General features: G+C 45.7%; 1 protein-coding gene across 1 annotated transcript in view; it reads right to left on the reverse strand.

Annotated features, from left to right (window-relative positions):
- LOC137095673 (carcinoembryonic antigen-related cell adhesion molecule 3-like) overlaps window positions 1-13,165 on the reverse strand; it is a 24,609-nt gene extending 11,444 nt beyond the window's left edge. Inside the window, exon 1 of the mRNA XM_067462449.1 lies at window positions 13,048-13,165. Within this exon, the coding sequence (XP_067318550.1) occupies window positions 13,048-13,165 (118 nt within the window). The remainder of the gene's footprint in view (window positions 1-13,047) is intronic.
- Between the last annotated feature and the right edge of the window lie 3,425 nt (window positions 13,166-16,590).

Raw genomic sequence — 16,590 nt, forward strand, 5'->3', positions numbered from 1 at the left:
AGAAACAAATGAAAAATTCAAATTTTGTTACATAGTGCAGTCATCAGGTTGTTAATCAATCAATCAATCAATCAATCACTTAGTCAATAGTGCAGTCATCTGATTGTTCATTAGTTAATTAGTTTTGGCCCATCATTTCTCGAATCTGTCAAGATCGTTTTGAATCCTGCTCCTGTCCTCTGGACTATTGGCTCTCCCTCCCAATCTGGTCCCGTCTGCAAACTTGATGATCCTGCCTTCTAGCCCTTCATCTAAGTCATTAATAAAGATGTTGAACAGGACCGGGCCCAGGACAGAACCCTGTTTGTGGCACTCCGCTCGTCACTTCTTTCCAGGATGAAGAGAAGGAAGCCTTGGGGAGAATCACCCTCTGTGTTCGTCCACTTAACCAATTCCAGATCCACCTCACCGTAGTTTTGCCTCGCCCACATTGGACTAGTTTCCTTGCCAGAAGGTCATGGGGGACCTTGTCGAAGAAGGCCTTCCTGAAATCCAGGTAAAATATGAAATATGACACGAAGTAACAAAACTTGAAAAATAAATTCTGTTCCAGGTTTGAAGGTGTTTTTTCCTGTTTAATTGTGTGGCACTTCCTTTGAAAGTGTTACATGCTGTTGGTGTTAATACATACACGAGGCTCAAAGTGATTGAACAGGACTGCCAGGCCTTTCTGAAAGTCTTGCAGTCTGATATCTCAATTCCTGTACTGGCTTTGGCGGGGAGTGGGTGGACTAGATGTCCTCTAGGTGCCCCTTTTCACAAATCCTACATCCTCTCTCCTCTTACTTGCTCCAATGCTTTGCCATTTCTCACCTGCAAGGAACCACAAGGGGCACGGTGTTCTGGATATGGGGGTCCCCAATGGTGCCGGCCAGCGTCCATCTCTTGTTGCCTTCCTCTTCTTTGGGGGCAGTGGGTTGCTGGACATGCTGAGACCCCTGAATGTAGTGGGAGGCCTCAGTTGACCCCTCTGTTTGTTGTGGCCCAGCCAGAGCCCATCACCCACATCAGCCCATTAGCAGCCAGTGCATGATGTCAGCTGCCTCCATCTTCCCCTTGGAAACCAGTGGAGGTCATAAAGCAGGGAGCTGAGCCAGAAGCAGATGGGGCCTAAAACTGGGCTCACACAACCAGGTAATGAGCACCGGGATTGTGGTGCAGCTGGCTGAGTGTCAGCTGCATTAAGATCACTCTGACCAAAAGGTCATGGGTTCGAAGCCAATTTCCAACCAATTGTGTGTAGCCTGTTGTTGACCTTTGCAACCCGAAAGACAGTTGCATCTGTCAAGTAGGAAAATTAGGTACCATCTTAAAGTGTGGGGAGGCTAAATTAACTGATTTATGAGGCCATAAAGAAGACTCCAGCAAAGCATTCCAGTGGGGAAGCTTGCGGGGAATGCGGAAGTACTTCAGATGGACGATGAAAGCGACAGCTCCCCTGGGGGCCAGAAAAATTTAAATAGCCTCTGTGTATGTCTGTATATGTTGGTATGTCAAAAATTGGCATTGAATGTTTGCCATATATGTGTACACTGTAATCCGCCCTGAGTCCCCTGCGGGGTGAGGAGAAGGGCGGAATAGAAAAGCTGTAAATAAATAAATAAATAACGTAAACAACTACTTTCATGAACCTTTTCCATCTACTGAATTGGAAATGGCTCTCAATAAATGTAAAAATGGTAAAGCAGCTGGCCCGGACGGTCTATAGATGGAACAAATTAAGAACTTTGGCTCAAAAGCAAAGTGTTGGCTGTTGAAGTTGACAAACAACTGCATTGCATCCTGTCAGGTCTCTAATATCTGGAGGAAAGCAAGAGTCATAGATATTGAAGAGAGATATTGACAAGCTGGAATGTGTCCAGAGGAGAGCGACTAAAATGATAAAAGGTCTGGAGAACAAGCCCTATGAGGAGCGGCTTAGGGAACTGGGCATGTTTAGCCTGAAGAAGAGAAGGCTGAGAGGAGATATGATAGCCATGTATAAATATGTGAGAGGAACCCACAGGAAGGAAGAGGGAGCAAGCTTCCTTTCTGCTTCCCTGGAGACTAGGACGCGGAACAATGGCTTCAAACGACAAGAGAGGAGATTCCATCTGAACATGAGGAAGAACTTCCTGACTGTGAGAGCCGTTCAGCAGTGGAACTCTCTGCCCCGGAGTGTGGTGGAGGCTCCCTCTTTGGAAGCTTTTAAACAGAGGCTGGATGGCCATCTGTCGGGGGTTATTTGAATGCGATGTTCCTGCTTCTTGGCAGAATGGGGTTGGACTGGATGGCCCATGAGGTCTCTTCCAACTCTTTGATTCTATGATTCTATGATTCTATCTTGAAACCAGGCAAAGACCGAAATGATCCGAAAGGTTATAGATCAATCTCCTTGTTGTGCCTTTTTTACAAAGTTCTGGAGAGACCGATTTTGCACAGAATTATGGAAAAAAATAGACCCATGCATGATTCCACAGCAAGCTGATTTCAGGAAAGGCAAAAGCTGCACATCGCAATTGTTGAACATGACTTAGCACATCGAAGATGGCTTTGAAAGGCAGCAGATTACAGGAGCTGTCTTCATAGACTCAGCCGCTTATGATATTGTAAATCATTGCCTTCTCCTGGGGAAAAAACTTATAATATCACAATTATTGTTATTAAACTTTCTTTGTACCCCGCTAGCATCTCCCGAAGGATTCGATGCGGCTTACACAGGCTGAGGCCTCAGCACACAACACAACAATACAATGTAAGCAAATCAAACAATTAAAAACAGAATAAAGCAAAATAAACAACAGGCACAATACAGTAAACACAATAAAACTGGGCCGGGCCAGAGCAATGGGTACAAGATTAAAAGTGCTGATGTGACAGGAGGTGTATAGAGGGCTTCTAGGGCAAGTGTGATGTGCGATGTGCAGCAATCATTGGTTCTGATAAAGTGCTTATGGGACTTGGTGGTGGAGATTTCCTAATCTGGGAAGGCGCATCGGAAAAGCCAGGTCTTCAAGTTCTTTCTGAAGGCAGCCAACGTAGGGGCCTGTCTAAGGTCTTTGGGGAGGGTGTTCCAGTTGGGGGGCCACCACGGAAAAGGCCCTGTCTCGGGTCCCCACCAAGCGTGCTTGCGACGCCGGTGGGATCATGAGCAGGGCCTCTCCAGATGACCGAAGAGAACATGTGGGTTCATAGATGGAGATGCGGTCACGCAGGTAGGCTGGTCCCAAACCGTTCAGGGCTTTGTAGGTAAGCACCTGCACCTTGAATTGGGCTCGGAAAATAAATGGCAGCCAGTGGAGCTCCTTAAACAGGAGGGTTGACCTCTCTCTGTAAGGAGCCCCAGTTAGCATCCTGGCTGCTGATCGTTGGACCAGTTGGAGCTTCCGAGCCATCTTCAAGGGCAGCCCCACGTAGAGCGCATTGCAGTAATCCAATCTGGAGGTGACCAAGGCATGGACCACTCCGGCCAGATCCGCCTTTGCGAGGTACGGTCGCAGTTGGCGCACGAGTCTCAGTTGTGCGAAAGCCCTCCCAGACACCGCCGACGCCTGAGCCTCAAGCGTAAGCGTTGAATCCAAGAGGATTGGATTCAATGGATTGCCACCTCACCCGCCGCATAGGAAACCTGCTACAAAACAGGAGCTTTTTTGTTGAGTTCCAGGGCCAGAGAAGCAGATGGCGGAAACAGAAGAACGGCCTGCCTCAGGGGAGAGTGCTTGCTCCATCCATGTTCAACATCTACACAAATGACCAGCCACTGCCAGAAGGGACACAGAGCTTCATCTATGCTGATGATCGTGCCATCACTGCTCAAGCAGGGAGCTTTGAGATGGTTGAACAGAAGCTCTCTGAAGCTCTAGGTGCTCTCATAGGAAACCTGCTACCAAACAGGAGCTTTTTTGTTGAGTTCCAGGGCCAGAGAAGCAGAGGGTGGAAACAGAAGAACAGCCTGCCTCAGGGGAGCGTGCTCGCTCCATCCATGTTTAACATTTAATAATAATAATAATAATAATAATAATAATAACAACTATTATTATTATTATTATTATTATTATTATTATTATTATTTATACCCCACCACCATCTCCCCAAGCCCAAAAATACAGTACAGCAAAATAAAATACAAAATAACAGAAAAAAATTACATCAGAACTGTTACACCTCAGAGTAGGAACAGGTCCCTCTAATCATTAAATACACAACACCTTGGATGAAAGAAAAGTCATCTTTATTTGAAGAATAATTGGAGCCAATAAAAGAGATGAATATAAAGCTGATAAAAAGCAGGGAGCTGCAAGATACTCCACTTTGGCAGAAAAAATGAAATGCAAAGATACAGAATGGGGGACAATGAGGCCTGGCTCGAGAGCAGTACGTGTGAAAAAGATCTTGGAGTCCTCGTGGACAACAAGTTAAACATGGGCCAGGAATGTGATGTGGCGGCAAAAAAAGCCAATGGGATTTTGGCCTGCATCAAGAGGAGCCTAGTGTCTAGATCTAGGGAAGTCATGCTACCCCTCTATTCTGCTTTGGTTAGACCACATCTGGAATATTGTGTCCAATTCTGGGCACCACAATTCAAGAGAGATATTGACAAGCTGGAATGTGTCCAGAGGAGGGCGACTAAAATGATAAAAGGTCTGGAGAACAAGCCCTATGAGGAGCGGCTTAGGTAACTGGACATGTTTAGCCTGAAGAAGAGAAGGCTGAGGGGAGATATGATAGCCATGTATAAATATGTGAGAGGAAGTCACAGGGAGGAGGGAGCAAGTTTCCTTTCTGCTTCCTTGGAGACTAGGACGCAAGGGAACAATGGCTTCAAACTACAAGAGAGGAGATTCCATCTGAACATGAGGAAGAACTTCCTGACTGTGAGAGCCATTCAGCAGTGGAACTCTCTGCCCCGGAGTGTGGTGGAGGCTCCTTCTTTGGAAGCTTTGAAACAGAGGTTGGATGGCCATCTGTCAGGGGTGGTTTGAATGCAATGTTCCTGCTTCTTGGCAGAAAGGGGTTGGACTGGATGGCCCAGGAGGTCTCTTCCAACTCTTTGATTCTAGGATTCTATTCTATGATAAAAGTCCAAAAGCCAAAAGCCAAAAAAGCAGTAACATAAACAGTATCCAAACATAGGAATAATAACAGAGTTTCAAAAGCTTGCTATAATAATCCAGATGCAATGAAATATCAAATGCCTTTAATAAAAACCATGAACATAGCCATTGCTACTCCACTTGAAAAGCCAGAAAACCTACAGCACAAGAATATCCAAAAGACTTGATTTGAAAACCCAACAATGCCTGATCTGAAGGAAATTCCCTAAGAGCTCAATTTAAGTCCCAGAAACTGATTTCTACTCCCCACCCCAGTCTTTGACCTCAATTGCTGAATTCTTTCTGACCTGCGTAAACATTGGGCCTCTCTACGGTTCTGGCTAATTTCCAGCCGGCGACTGTTCTTATCTATCTCTTCGTTAACTGCAGGTGTGAAGCTATCTTGCAGACTCGAGTCTGGAGAAGGGAGTGAACTATCTTGCAGACTCGAGCCTGGAATTTTCTCATGAGAACTTCGCCTTTCCCCCCTGACCCTTCTCGATCAGAGTCTGTAGTAACCTTATTGTCCAAAGTGTCTCCTTTTTGCACCCCACTATCATTGACATCCAAGACAGGCTCAGAAACATTAGAAGGGGGAAACACTATAGCAGATACAGGGTGAAGCACAGGCTGAGTCCCAACAAGGACAAAATACATAAAATCACAAAATATTTATTTATTTATTTATTTATCTATTTATTTATTTATTTACTAGCTGTACCCGCCACGCGTTGCTGTGGCCAACCTTTCCCCTATCTCCCCTTCTTTCCCTCCTTCTTCACTCCCTGTTTCCTTCCTTCCTTCCTGTCTTTCCTTCTCTCCTTCCTTCCTTCTCTATCGCTTTCCTTCCTTCCCCCTTTTTCTTTCTCTTCTGCTGTCTCTCTTTTCTTCCTTCTCTCTTTCCTCCTTTCTTTCCCTCCCTCTTTCTCTACATTTTATCCCCTTCCTTCGCTCCCTCTTTCCTTCCTTCTTCCTTTTCCTCTTCTGCAGTCTCTCTTTTCTCCCTTCTCTCTTTCCATCTTTCCTTCCCTCCCTCTTTCTCTACATCTTCCCCCCTTCCTTCGCTCCTTCTTTCCTTCCTTCTTTCCCTTTTTTCTTTCCTTCTCTCCTTCCTTCTTTCTCTAACTTTCCTTCCTCCCCATTTTTCTTTCCCTCCCTCTTTCTCTCCTTTCTTCCTTTTCTACCTCATTCCTTCCTTCTTTCTTTCCCTCCCTCTTTCTCTCCTGTCAGGGGTGATTTGAATGCAATATTCCTGCTTCTTGGCAGAATGGGGTTGGACTGGATGGCCCATGAGGTCTCTTCCAACTCTTTGATTCTATGATTCTATGATTCTTCCTTGACAGATTAGAAGGGGGCGTGGCTTGGAGGTAACATGAGGAGGGTAAGAGGGAGGAGGAAAGGGGGGATGGGGGTGCGCGCGCGCGTGTGTGCCACGCGGGGGGGGGGGTGAGGGGGTGCACGCGCGTGCGTGCGTGTGTGTGCCGCACCGGAGGGGGGAGAGGGGGCGCGCACGCGCGTGTGTGTGCCGCGCCGGGGGGTGTGAGGGGGCACGCGCGCGCGCGTGTGTGCATGCGTGTGTGTGCCGCGCCGGAGGAGAGAGGGGGCGCGCGCGCGTGTGTGTGCCGCGCCGGGGGGGGGGGTGAGGGGGCACGTGCGCACGTGTGTGTGCCGCGCCGGAGGGGGGAGAGGGGGCACGTGCGCGCGCGCGTGTGTGTGCCGCGCCGGGGGGGTTGGGGGCGCGCGCTCGTGTGTGTGCCGCACCGGGGGGGGGGAGAGGGGGCACGCGTGTGTGTGTGCGTGCCGCGCCGGGGGGGGGGGGTGAGGGGCCATGTGTGTGCGCGCGCCAGGGAGTTTGCGCCAGTGCGTATGCTCAGTTGTTTTGCCGTTTTTTGTGGTCGTTGTTGTGTGGTTTTGATTTCTGAGTGGATTAGTTTGTACCTAGTGGGTTGTCCTTGGGGCATGGCAATTTTGGTAGAGTTGTGTGGAGGGGTTTTAGAGTTTTGTTTCCTTGTTGGACGCCAGTAGGAAATTTATATATATAGATTTGCAACACATATTCTGCCCTTCTCACCCCGCAGGGGACTCAGGGCGGATTACAATGTACACATATATGGCAAACATTCAATGCCAAAGACACACGACATAGACAGACAGTCAGAGGCTATTTAACTTTTATGGCCGCCAGGGGAGCTGTTGCTTTCATCCTCTATCTGCGACACTGGTGAAGTACTTCCATGCTTCTGCTGGAGTGCTTTGCTGGAGCCTTTTTATGACCTTGTCAATTAGTTAAATTAGCCTCCCCACACCTAGGTGGTACCTAATTTTCCTACTTGACAGATGCAATTGCCTTTCGGGTTGCAAAGGTCGACAACAAGCTACACAATTGGTCGGATGCTCACTCCGACAGTATTTATTTATTTATTTATTTCAATTACTTCTACCCCGCCCTTCTCACCCCCGAGGGGGGACTCAGGGCGGCTTACAAACGAAGGCATAAGTCGATGCCTAAATCAATAAACAAACAATACATAAAAGCAATTTAAACGATTAACAAGTTAAAACATTAATAGATAGTAAAATAGCAAAACAATCTCATGCTCAGTGTTCAGAGTCCGTTTATCCATTCCATTCCATTCGCCCTTGTTTATCGTCAGATCTTTCCTTAGCTGCCAGAATATCCAAAAGCTTGGTCCCATATCCAAGTCTTCAATTTTTTTCTGAACACCAAAAGGGAAGTCGCTGTTCTAATCTCCCCGGGGAGTGAGTTCCACAGGTGAGGGGCCACCACCGAGAAGGCCCTGCTCCTCGTCCCCGCCAACCTCACTCGTGACAGAGGCGGGGTCGAGAGCAGGGCCTCCCCAGATGATCTTAAACTCCGAGGTGGGACGTAGAGGGAGATCCATTCGGACAAATACACTGGGCCGGAACCGTATAGGGTTTTGTAGGTCAAAACCAGCACTTTGAATTGTGCTCGGAATTGGATCGGCAGCCAGTGGAGCTGACACAGCAAGGGGGTGGTATGCTCCCTGTACGCCGCTCCGGTGAGCAATCTGGCTGCTTCTCGCTGGACTAGTTGAAGTTTCCGAGCAGTCTTCAAAGGCAACCCCACGTAGAGTGCGTTGCAGTAATCCAACCGGGATGTGACAAGAGCGTGGACCACCGTGGCCAGATCTGACTTCCCAAGGTACGGGCGCAGCTGGCGCACAAGTTTTAATTGTGCGAAAGCTCTCCCGGCCACCGCTGAGACCTGGGGTTCCAGGCTCAGCGATGAGTCCAGGATCACTCCCAAGCTGCGAACCTTCGTCTTCAGGGGGAGTGTCACCCCGTCTAACACAGGCTGTGACCCTATGCCCTGTTCGGCCTTACGACTGACCAGTAGGACCTCTGTCTTGTCTGGATTCAATTTCAATTTGTTAGCTCTCATCCAGTCCGATACAGCAGCTAAACACTGGTTCAAGGTCTAGACAGCCTCCTTGGTGACAGGTGGAAAGGAGTGACAGATCTGGACATCATCTGCGTAGAGATAACATCTCATTCCGAAACTCCGGATGATCTCCCCCAGCGGCTTCATGTAGATGTTAAATAACATCGGGGACAGAATTGAACCCTGTGGGACTCCACACAACAAAGGTCGCGGAGCCGAACAGGTGTCACCCAGTAACGCCTTCTGGGTCCGTCCCTCAAGGAAGGATTGGAGCCACCGCAGAGCAGTGCCTCTGAGCCCCATGTCCATGAGGCGCCCCAGAAGGATACCGTACACTATAACATACCAAAAGTCAAACAAATAGGGGAGGCTGATGGAATTATAAAACCCTGGATGAGAGAGGAATAGGAAAATGCTTTGAGAGGAAGGAGGAAGAACCCAAAGAGGAGGAACAATGGGGTTAAGCCTTCATTAGGGACGGGTTAAAGTGCATTGTAAGGACAGTGCAGATGGAAACATACAAAATGGGTTAAATGGTCACTCTCTGAAGGCACATTGATTATCATTTACACAAATCCGACATTGTCAGAAGGGACAGAGTTTCATCTATGCTGATGATCGTGCCATCACCACCCAAGCAGGGAGCTTTGAAATGGTCAAACAGAAGCTCTCGGAAGGTCTAGGTCAGTAGTTCTCAACCTGGGGTTCCCCAGATGTTTTTGGTCTTCAACTTCCAGAAATCCTATCAGCTGCTAAACTGGCTGGGATTTATGGGAGTTGTAGGCCAAAAACTACAATGTGTCCAGAGGAGGGTGACTAAAATGATCAAGGGTCTGGAGAACAAGCCCTATGAGGAGCGGCTTAAGGAGCTGGGCATGGTTAGCCTGAAGAAGAGAAGGCTGAGAGGAGACATGATAGCCATGTATCAATATTGTTGTTATTATTGCTTGTATTGCTGTATTTGGGCTCGGCCTCATGTAAGCCGCACTGGAGATGGTAGCAGGGTACAAATAAAGTGTTATTATTATTATTACGTGAGAGGAAGCCACAGGGAGGAGGAGGGAGCAAGCTTGTGTTCTGCTTCCCTGGAGACTAGGACGCAATGTAACAATGGCTTCAAACTACAAGAAAGGAGATTCCACTTGAACATGAGGAAGAAGTTCCTGACTGTGAGAGCTGTTCACCAGTGGAACTCTCTGCCCCGGAGTGTGGTGGAGGCTCCTTCTTTGGAAGCTTTGAAACAGAAGCTGGATGTCCATCTGTCAGGGGTGATTTGAATGCAATATTCCTGCTTCTTGGCAGAATGGGGTTGGACTGGATGGCCCATCAGGTCTCTTCCAACTCTAGGATTCTGTGATTCTATGATTCTATGATTTAAAATTTTGGGGATATAAACTCCCAAGTATTTAAGTGTCTTTTTCCCAGGATTGTTTGGATTTCTCTAACTCTTGCCAGGAATTTTTTTAATGTATAATCTCTGATTGCAAGACATATTTTCAAATTTTACTACTTTCCTTCCCTGGTGTCCCTAATATTATCATGATGTCATCAGCAAACAAATTAACTTTAATTTCTTCCCTGCCTAATATGAATCCTAATTTAAATTCTATATAATATGATAAAACTAAACATTAATCATTTATGGAAACAAATTAGTAAGAAAATTCAAATCCTAGAGTTGGAAGAGCCCACATGGGCCTTCTTTGGAAGCTTTTAAACAGAGGCTGGATGGCCATCTGTCGGGGGTGCTTTGAATTCTGCTTCTTAAATATGTGAGAGGAAGCCACAGGGAGGAGGGAGCAAGCTTCCTTTCTGCTTCCCTGGAGACTAGGACGCAATGGAACAATGGCTTCAAACTACAAGAGAGGAGATTCCATCTGAACATTAGGAAGAACTTCCTGACTGTGAGAGCTGTTCAGCAGTGGAACTCTCTGCCCCAGAGTGTGGTGGAGGCTCCTTCTTTGGAGGTTTTTAAACAGAGGCTGGATGGCCATCTGTCAGGGGTGCTTTGAATGCAATATTCCTGCTTCTTGGCAGAATGGGGTTGGACTGGATGGCCCATGAGGTCTCTTCCAACTCTAGGATTCTGTGATTCTATGATTTTATGAGATGGCCATAAGTTGGAGATACCTTGAGATGTTTTAGATGACCATAAGTTGGAGATACCTTGAGATATCTTAGATAGCTTCAATGGCTCCAAACTACAAGAAAGGAGATTCCACCTGAACATGAGGAAGAACTTCCTGACTGTGAGAGCCGTTCAGCAGTGGAACTCTCTGCCCCAGAGTGTGGTGGAGCCTCCTTCTTCGGAAGCTTTTAAACAGAGGCTGGATGGCCATCTGTCGGGGGTGCTTTGAATGCAATATTCCTGCTTCTTGGCAGAATGGGGTTGGACTGGATGATGGCCCAGAAGGTCTCTTCCAACTCTAGGATTCTAGGATTCTATGATTTTATGAGATGGACATAAGCTGGAGATACCTCGAGATGTTTTACATGACCATAACTTGGAGATACCTTGAGATGTTTTAGATGACCATAAGTTGGAGATACCTTGAGATGTTTTAGATGACCATAACTTGGAGATACCTTGAGATGTTTTAGATGACCATAACTTGGAGATACCTTGAGATGTTTTACATGACCATAAGTTGGAGATAACTTGATATGTTTTAGATGACCATAAGTTGGAGATACCTTGAGATGTTTTAGATGACCATAAGTTGGAGATAACTTGATATGTTTTACATGACCATAAGTTGGAGATAACTTGATATGTTTTACATGACCATAAGTTGGAGATAACTTGAGATGTTTTAGATGACCATAACTTGGAGATACCTTGAGATGTTTTACATGACCATAATTTGGAGATACCTTGAGATGTTTTACATGACCATAAGTTGGATATACCTTGATATGTTTTAGATTACCATAAGTTGGAGATACCTTGAGATATCTTAGATAGCTTCAATGGCTTCAAAATACAAGAAAGGAGATTCCACCTGAACATGAGGAAGAACTTCCTGACTGTGAGAGCCGTTCAGCAGTGGAACTCTCTGCCCCGGAGTGTGGTGGAGGCTCCTTCTTTGGAAGCTTTTAAACAGAGGCTGGATGGCCATCTGTCAGGAGTGATTTGAATGCAATATTCCTGCTTCTTGGCAGAATGGGGTTGGACTGGATGCCCATGAGGTCTCTTCCAGTTCTTTCATTCTATGATTCTATGAGTGTCTGCTGTGGACTCATCTTGTTGTGTTTCAAATAATAATAATAATAATAATAATAATAATAATAATAATGAAGGACAGGACCCTCTGGGTGGGCACTGGAGGCTTTTAATGTCAGACACGATGGTTCCTTTTGCTGCAGGGGTCTGTGCTAGGGGGCAAAGGGGGGGGGGGGCCTTAGAGACCAAAACGTCTTTAGTATTGATCACAATTTCCATCTTTTTTGAGGAGGGTAGAGGTTGCGTGGCTTGGGCGAAGGCTCTTCCAGATGGGGAGGCCGAGGATATTCTGGACTAGGAAGTGCTCATCTTCTGCACTGACTTCTTCTTCTTCTACCTAGAACAAAAGAGGACCAGTTTAGAACCAGAGGAATGGAAAACTGACAGCAACGCATGGCAGGGGGTGGCTAGTCTATATATATAAAAAGGGAAAGGGCATTCAACGGGACAGCAAAACTCAAAACCGCCCTAACGAAAACTCACCAAATTTGCTGTGCACATACCTCAACCCACAAGGTATGCATAATAGGGCTGGGCGGTTTCGTTCGTTAATTTCGTAATTCATTATTAATTCGTATTTAAATTAGCTTACGATCCGATATTGAGCCATTCAGGAGCAACTAAAAATCGAAACGAATTTTTCAATTCATTTCGTAATTGTTTCGAAATCGTTTTGAAATCGTTTCGTTATTATTTCCGTATGTCTGGTGCAAGTTTTATAGTTGTTGTTTGTTTTCTCAGTGATAATTGTTTCGTAATTGTTTTGTAATTGTTTCGTAATTGTTTCGTAATTGCTTCGTAATTGTTTCGTAATTGTTTCGAAATCCTTTTGAAATTGTTTCGTTATTATTTCCGTATGTCTGGTGCAAGTTTTATAGTTGTTGTTTGTTTTCTCAGTGATAAAAAAATAAATTATCACACCAACAGTCAACAACAGAGGGAGAGGGAAGCTTCAGAAGTTCTCCCTGTCCCATTTGGAGGGGTTTTTAGCGTATTGCGCAATTGCGTCCACCATTAATGAATCGATTCGTAATTGTTTCGTAATTGTTTCGTAATTTCCGAAATTTCGTATATTTCGAACTGTTTTAAAGAAAAAATTTGGAATTCTTTTAAAAAACGAAACGCAAAAACCCCCTAAAAACGAATCGAGTTTAGAAACAAATTTTTCCGTGGTTGCCCAGCCCTAATGCATAACACTCATCAAAATTCCAAACAACATTTCAACAAACTCACCATTACAAAAACCAACTGAGCATGCGCACTGCCCAGGGGAGGAAGTACACACGCAATGCACTCTGGGAACTAGTTCTGGAACGCGGCCTACCCACTGATGCTGAAGCCCCGGCCTGGGAGTTGGAGCTCGGCCGGCTGTGCTCGCTGGGGGTCAGGATGCTGCGCGACCTGCGGAGACTGCCGAGTAGCCCCACCACCGTCTGGCTCCGCCATCGGTAAGGAAGGGGAAGGAGGGAAGGTAGTGGGCGAGGGAAGGAAGGATGGAAATGAGGGGAAGGGGTGTAAATAGCAAGGAAGGAAGGAAGGAAGGAAGGAAGGAAAGAAGGAAGGAAAGAAGGAAGGAAAGAAGGAAAGAAAGAAGAAAAGTGGGAAGGGGAAGGGAAGGTATAGGAAGGAAGGAAGGAAGGAAGGAAGGAAGGAAGGAAGGAAGGAAGGAGAAGTTGAGAAGGTATATGAAACAAGAAAGGAAGAAAAGAAAGAAGAAAGGAAGTAAGGAAGGAAGGAAGGAGAAAGGAGGGAAGAGGTGTATGAAGGAAGTAAGGAAGGAGGAGTTGAGAAGGTATATGAAAGAAGAAAGGAAGAAAAGAAAGAAGAAAGGAAGTAAGGAAGGAAGGAAGGAGAAAGGAGGGAAGAAAAGGTGTATGAAGGAAGTAAGGAAGGAGAAGTTGAGAAGGTATATGAAAGAAGAAAGGAAGGAAAGAAAGAAGAAAGGGAGAGAAGGAGGATGGGAAAGAACGGAGAAAGGAAGGAAGGAAGGAAGGAAGGAAGGAAGGAAGGAAGAAGAAAGGAGGGAAGAGAAGGTGTATGAAGGAAGTAAGGAAGGAGAAGTTGAGAAGGTTGAGAAGGAAGGAAGGAAAGAACGGAGAAAGGAAGGAAGGAAAGAAAGAGAGGAAGGAAGGAAGGAAGGAAGGAAGGAAGGAAGGAAGGAAGGAAGAAGAAAGGAGGGAAGAAAAGGTGTATGAAGGAAGTAAGGAAGGAGAAGTTGAGAAGGTATATGAAAGAAGAAAGGAAGGAAAGAAAGAAGAAAGGGAGAGAAGGAGGATGGGAAAGAACGGAGAAAGGAAGGAAGGAAGGAAGGAAGGAAGGAAGAAGAAAGGAGGGAAGAGAAGGTGTATGAAGGAAGTAAGGAAGGAGAAGTTGAGAAGGTATATGAAAGAAGAAAGGAAGGAAAGAAAGAAGAAAGGGAGAGAAGGAGGATGGGAAAGAACGGAGAAAGGAAGGAAGGAAAGGAAGGAAGGAAGGAAGGAAGGAAGGAAGGAAGAAGAAAGGAGGGAAGAAAAGGTGTATGAAGGAAGTAAGGAAGGAGAAGTTGAGAAGGTATATGAAAGAAGAAAGGAAGGAAAGAAAGAAGAAAGGGAGAGAAGGAGGATGGGAAAGAACGGAGAAAGGAAGGAAGGAAGGAAGGAAGGAAGGAAGGAAGGAAGGAAGAAGAAGAAAGGAGGGAAGAGAAGGTGTATGAAGGAAGTAAGGAAGGAGAAGTTGAGAAGGTATATGAAAGAAGAAAGGAAGGAAAGAAAGAAGAAAGGGAGAGAAGGAGGATGGGAAAGAACGGAGAAAGGAAGGAAGGAAGGAAGGAAGGAAGGAAGGAAGGAGAAAGGAGGGAAGAGAAGGTGTATGAAGGAAGTAAGGAAGGAGAAGTTGAGAAGGTATATGAAAGAAGAAGGGAAGGAAAGAAAGAAGAAAGGGAGAGAAGGAGGATGGGAAAGAACGGAGAAAGGAAGGAAGGAAGGAAGGAAGGAAGGAAGGAAGGAAGGAGGGAAGAGAAGGTGTATGAAGGAAGTAAGGAAGGAGAAGTTGAGAAGGTATATGAAAGAAGAAAGGAAGGAAAGAAAGAAGAAAGGGAGAGGAGGAGGATGGGAAAGAATGGAGAAAGGAAGGAAGGAAAGAAAGGAAGGAAGGAAGGAAGGAGAAAGGAGGGAAGAGAAGGTGTATGAAGGAAGTAAGGAAGGAGAAGTTGAGAAGGTATATGAAAGAAGAAAGGAAGGAAAGAAAGAAGAAAGGGAGAGAAGGAGGATGGGAAAGAACGGAGAAAGGAAGGAAGGAAAGAAAGGAAGGAAGGAAGGGAGAGAAGGTGTATGAAGGAAGGAAGGAGAAGTTGAGAAGGTATATGAAAGAAGAAAGGAAGGAAAGAAAGAAGAAAGGGAGAGGAGGAGGATGGGAAAGAATGGAGAAAGGAAGGAAGGAAAGAAAGGAAGGAAGGAAGGAAGAAGAAAGGAGGGAAGAAAAGGTGTATGAAGGAAGTAAGGAAGGAGAAGTTGAGAAGGTATATGAAAGAAGAAAGGAAGGAAAGAAAGAAGAAAGGGAGAGAAGGAGGATGGGAAAGAACGGAGAAAGGAAGGAAGGAAGGAAGGAAGGAAGGAGAAAGGAGGGAAGAGAAGGTGTATGAAGGAAGTAAGGAAGGAGAAGTTGAGAAGGTATATGAAAGAAGAAAGGAAGGAAAGAAAGAAGAAAGGGAGAGAAGGAGGATGGGAAAGAACGGAGAAAGGAAGGAAGGAAGGAAGGAAGGAAGGAAGGAGAAAGGAGGGAAGAGAAGGTGTATGAAGGAAGTAAGGAAGGAGAAGTTGAGAAGGTATATGAAAGAAGAAAGGAAGGAAAGAAAGAAGAAAGGGAGAGAAGGAGGATGGGAAAGAACGGAGAAAGGAAGGAAGGAAGGAAGGAAGGAAGGAAGGAGAAAGGAGGGAAGAGAAGGTGTATGAAGGAAGTAAGGAAGGAGAAGTTGAGAAGGTATATGAAAGAAGAAAGGAAGGAAAGAAAGAAGAAAGGGAGAGAAGGAGGATGGGAAAGAACGGAGAAAGGAAGGAAGGAAGGAAGGAAGGAAGGAAGGAAGGAAGGAAGGAAGGAGGGAAGAGAAGGTGTATGAAGGAAGTAAGGAAGGAGAAGTTGAGAAGGTATATGAAAGAAGAAAGGAAGGAAAGAAAGAAGAAAGGGAGAGAAGGAGGATGGGAAAGAATGGAGAAAGGAAGGAAGGAAGGAAGGAAGGAAGGAAGAAGAAAGGAGGGAAGAGAAGGTGTATGAAGTAAGGAAGGAGAAGTTGAGAAGGTATATGAAAGAAGAAAGGAAGAAAAGAAAGAAGAAAGGGAGAGAAGGAGGATGGGAAAGAACGGAGGAAGGAAGGAAGGAAGGAAGGAAGGAAGGAAGGAAGGAAGGAAGGAAGGAGGGAAGAGAAGGTGTATGAAGGAAGTAAGGAAGGAGAAGTTGAGAAGGTATATGAAAGAAGAAAGGAAGGAAAGAAAGAAGAAAGGGAGAGAAGGAGGATGGGAAAGAATGGAGAAAGGAAGGAAGGAAAGAAAGGAAGGAAGGAAGGGAGAGAAGGTGTATGAAGGAAGGAAGGAGAAGTTGAGAAGGTATATGAAAGAAGAAAGGTAGGAAAGAAAGAATAAACAGAGAGAAGGAGGATGGGAAAGAACGGAGAAAGGAAGGAAGGAAAGAAAGGAAGGAAGGAAGGGAGAGAAGGTGTATGAAGGAAGGAAGGAGAAGTTGAGAAGGTATATGAAAGAAGAAAGGTAGGAAAGAAAGAATACACAGAGAGAAGGAGGATGGGAAAGAAGGGAGAAAGGAAGGAAGGAGGAAAGGAAAGAAAGATAGAAAAAAGAAGAAAGGGAAGGGGAAGGAAGGAAGGAAGGAAGGAAGGAAGGAAG

Source organism: Anolis sagrei, chromosome Y (assembly GCF_037176765.1).
Source record: "Anolis sagrei isolate rAnoSag1 chromosome Y, rAnoSag1.mat, whole genome shotgun sequence".
NCBI classification, from domain to species: domain Eukaryota; kingdom Metazoa; phylum Chordata; class Lepidosauria; order Squamata; family Dactyloidae; genus Anolis; species Anolis sagrei.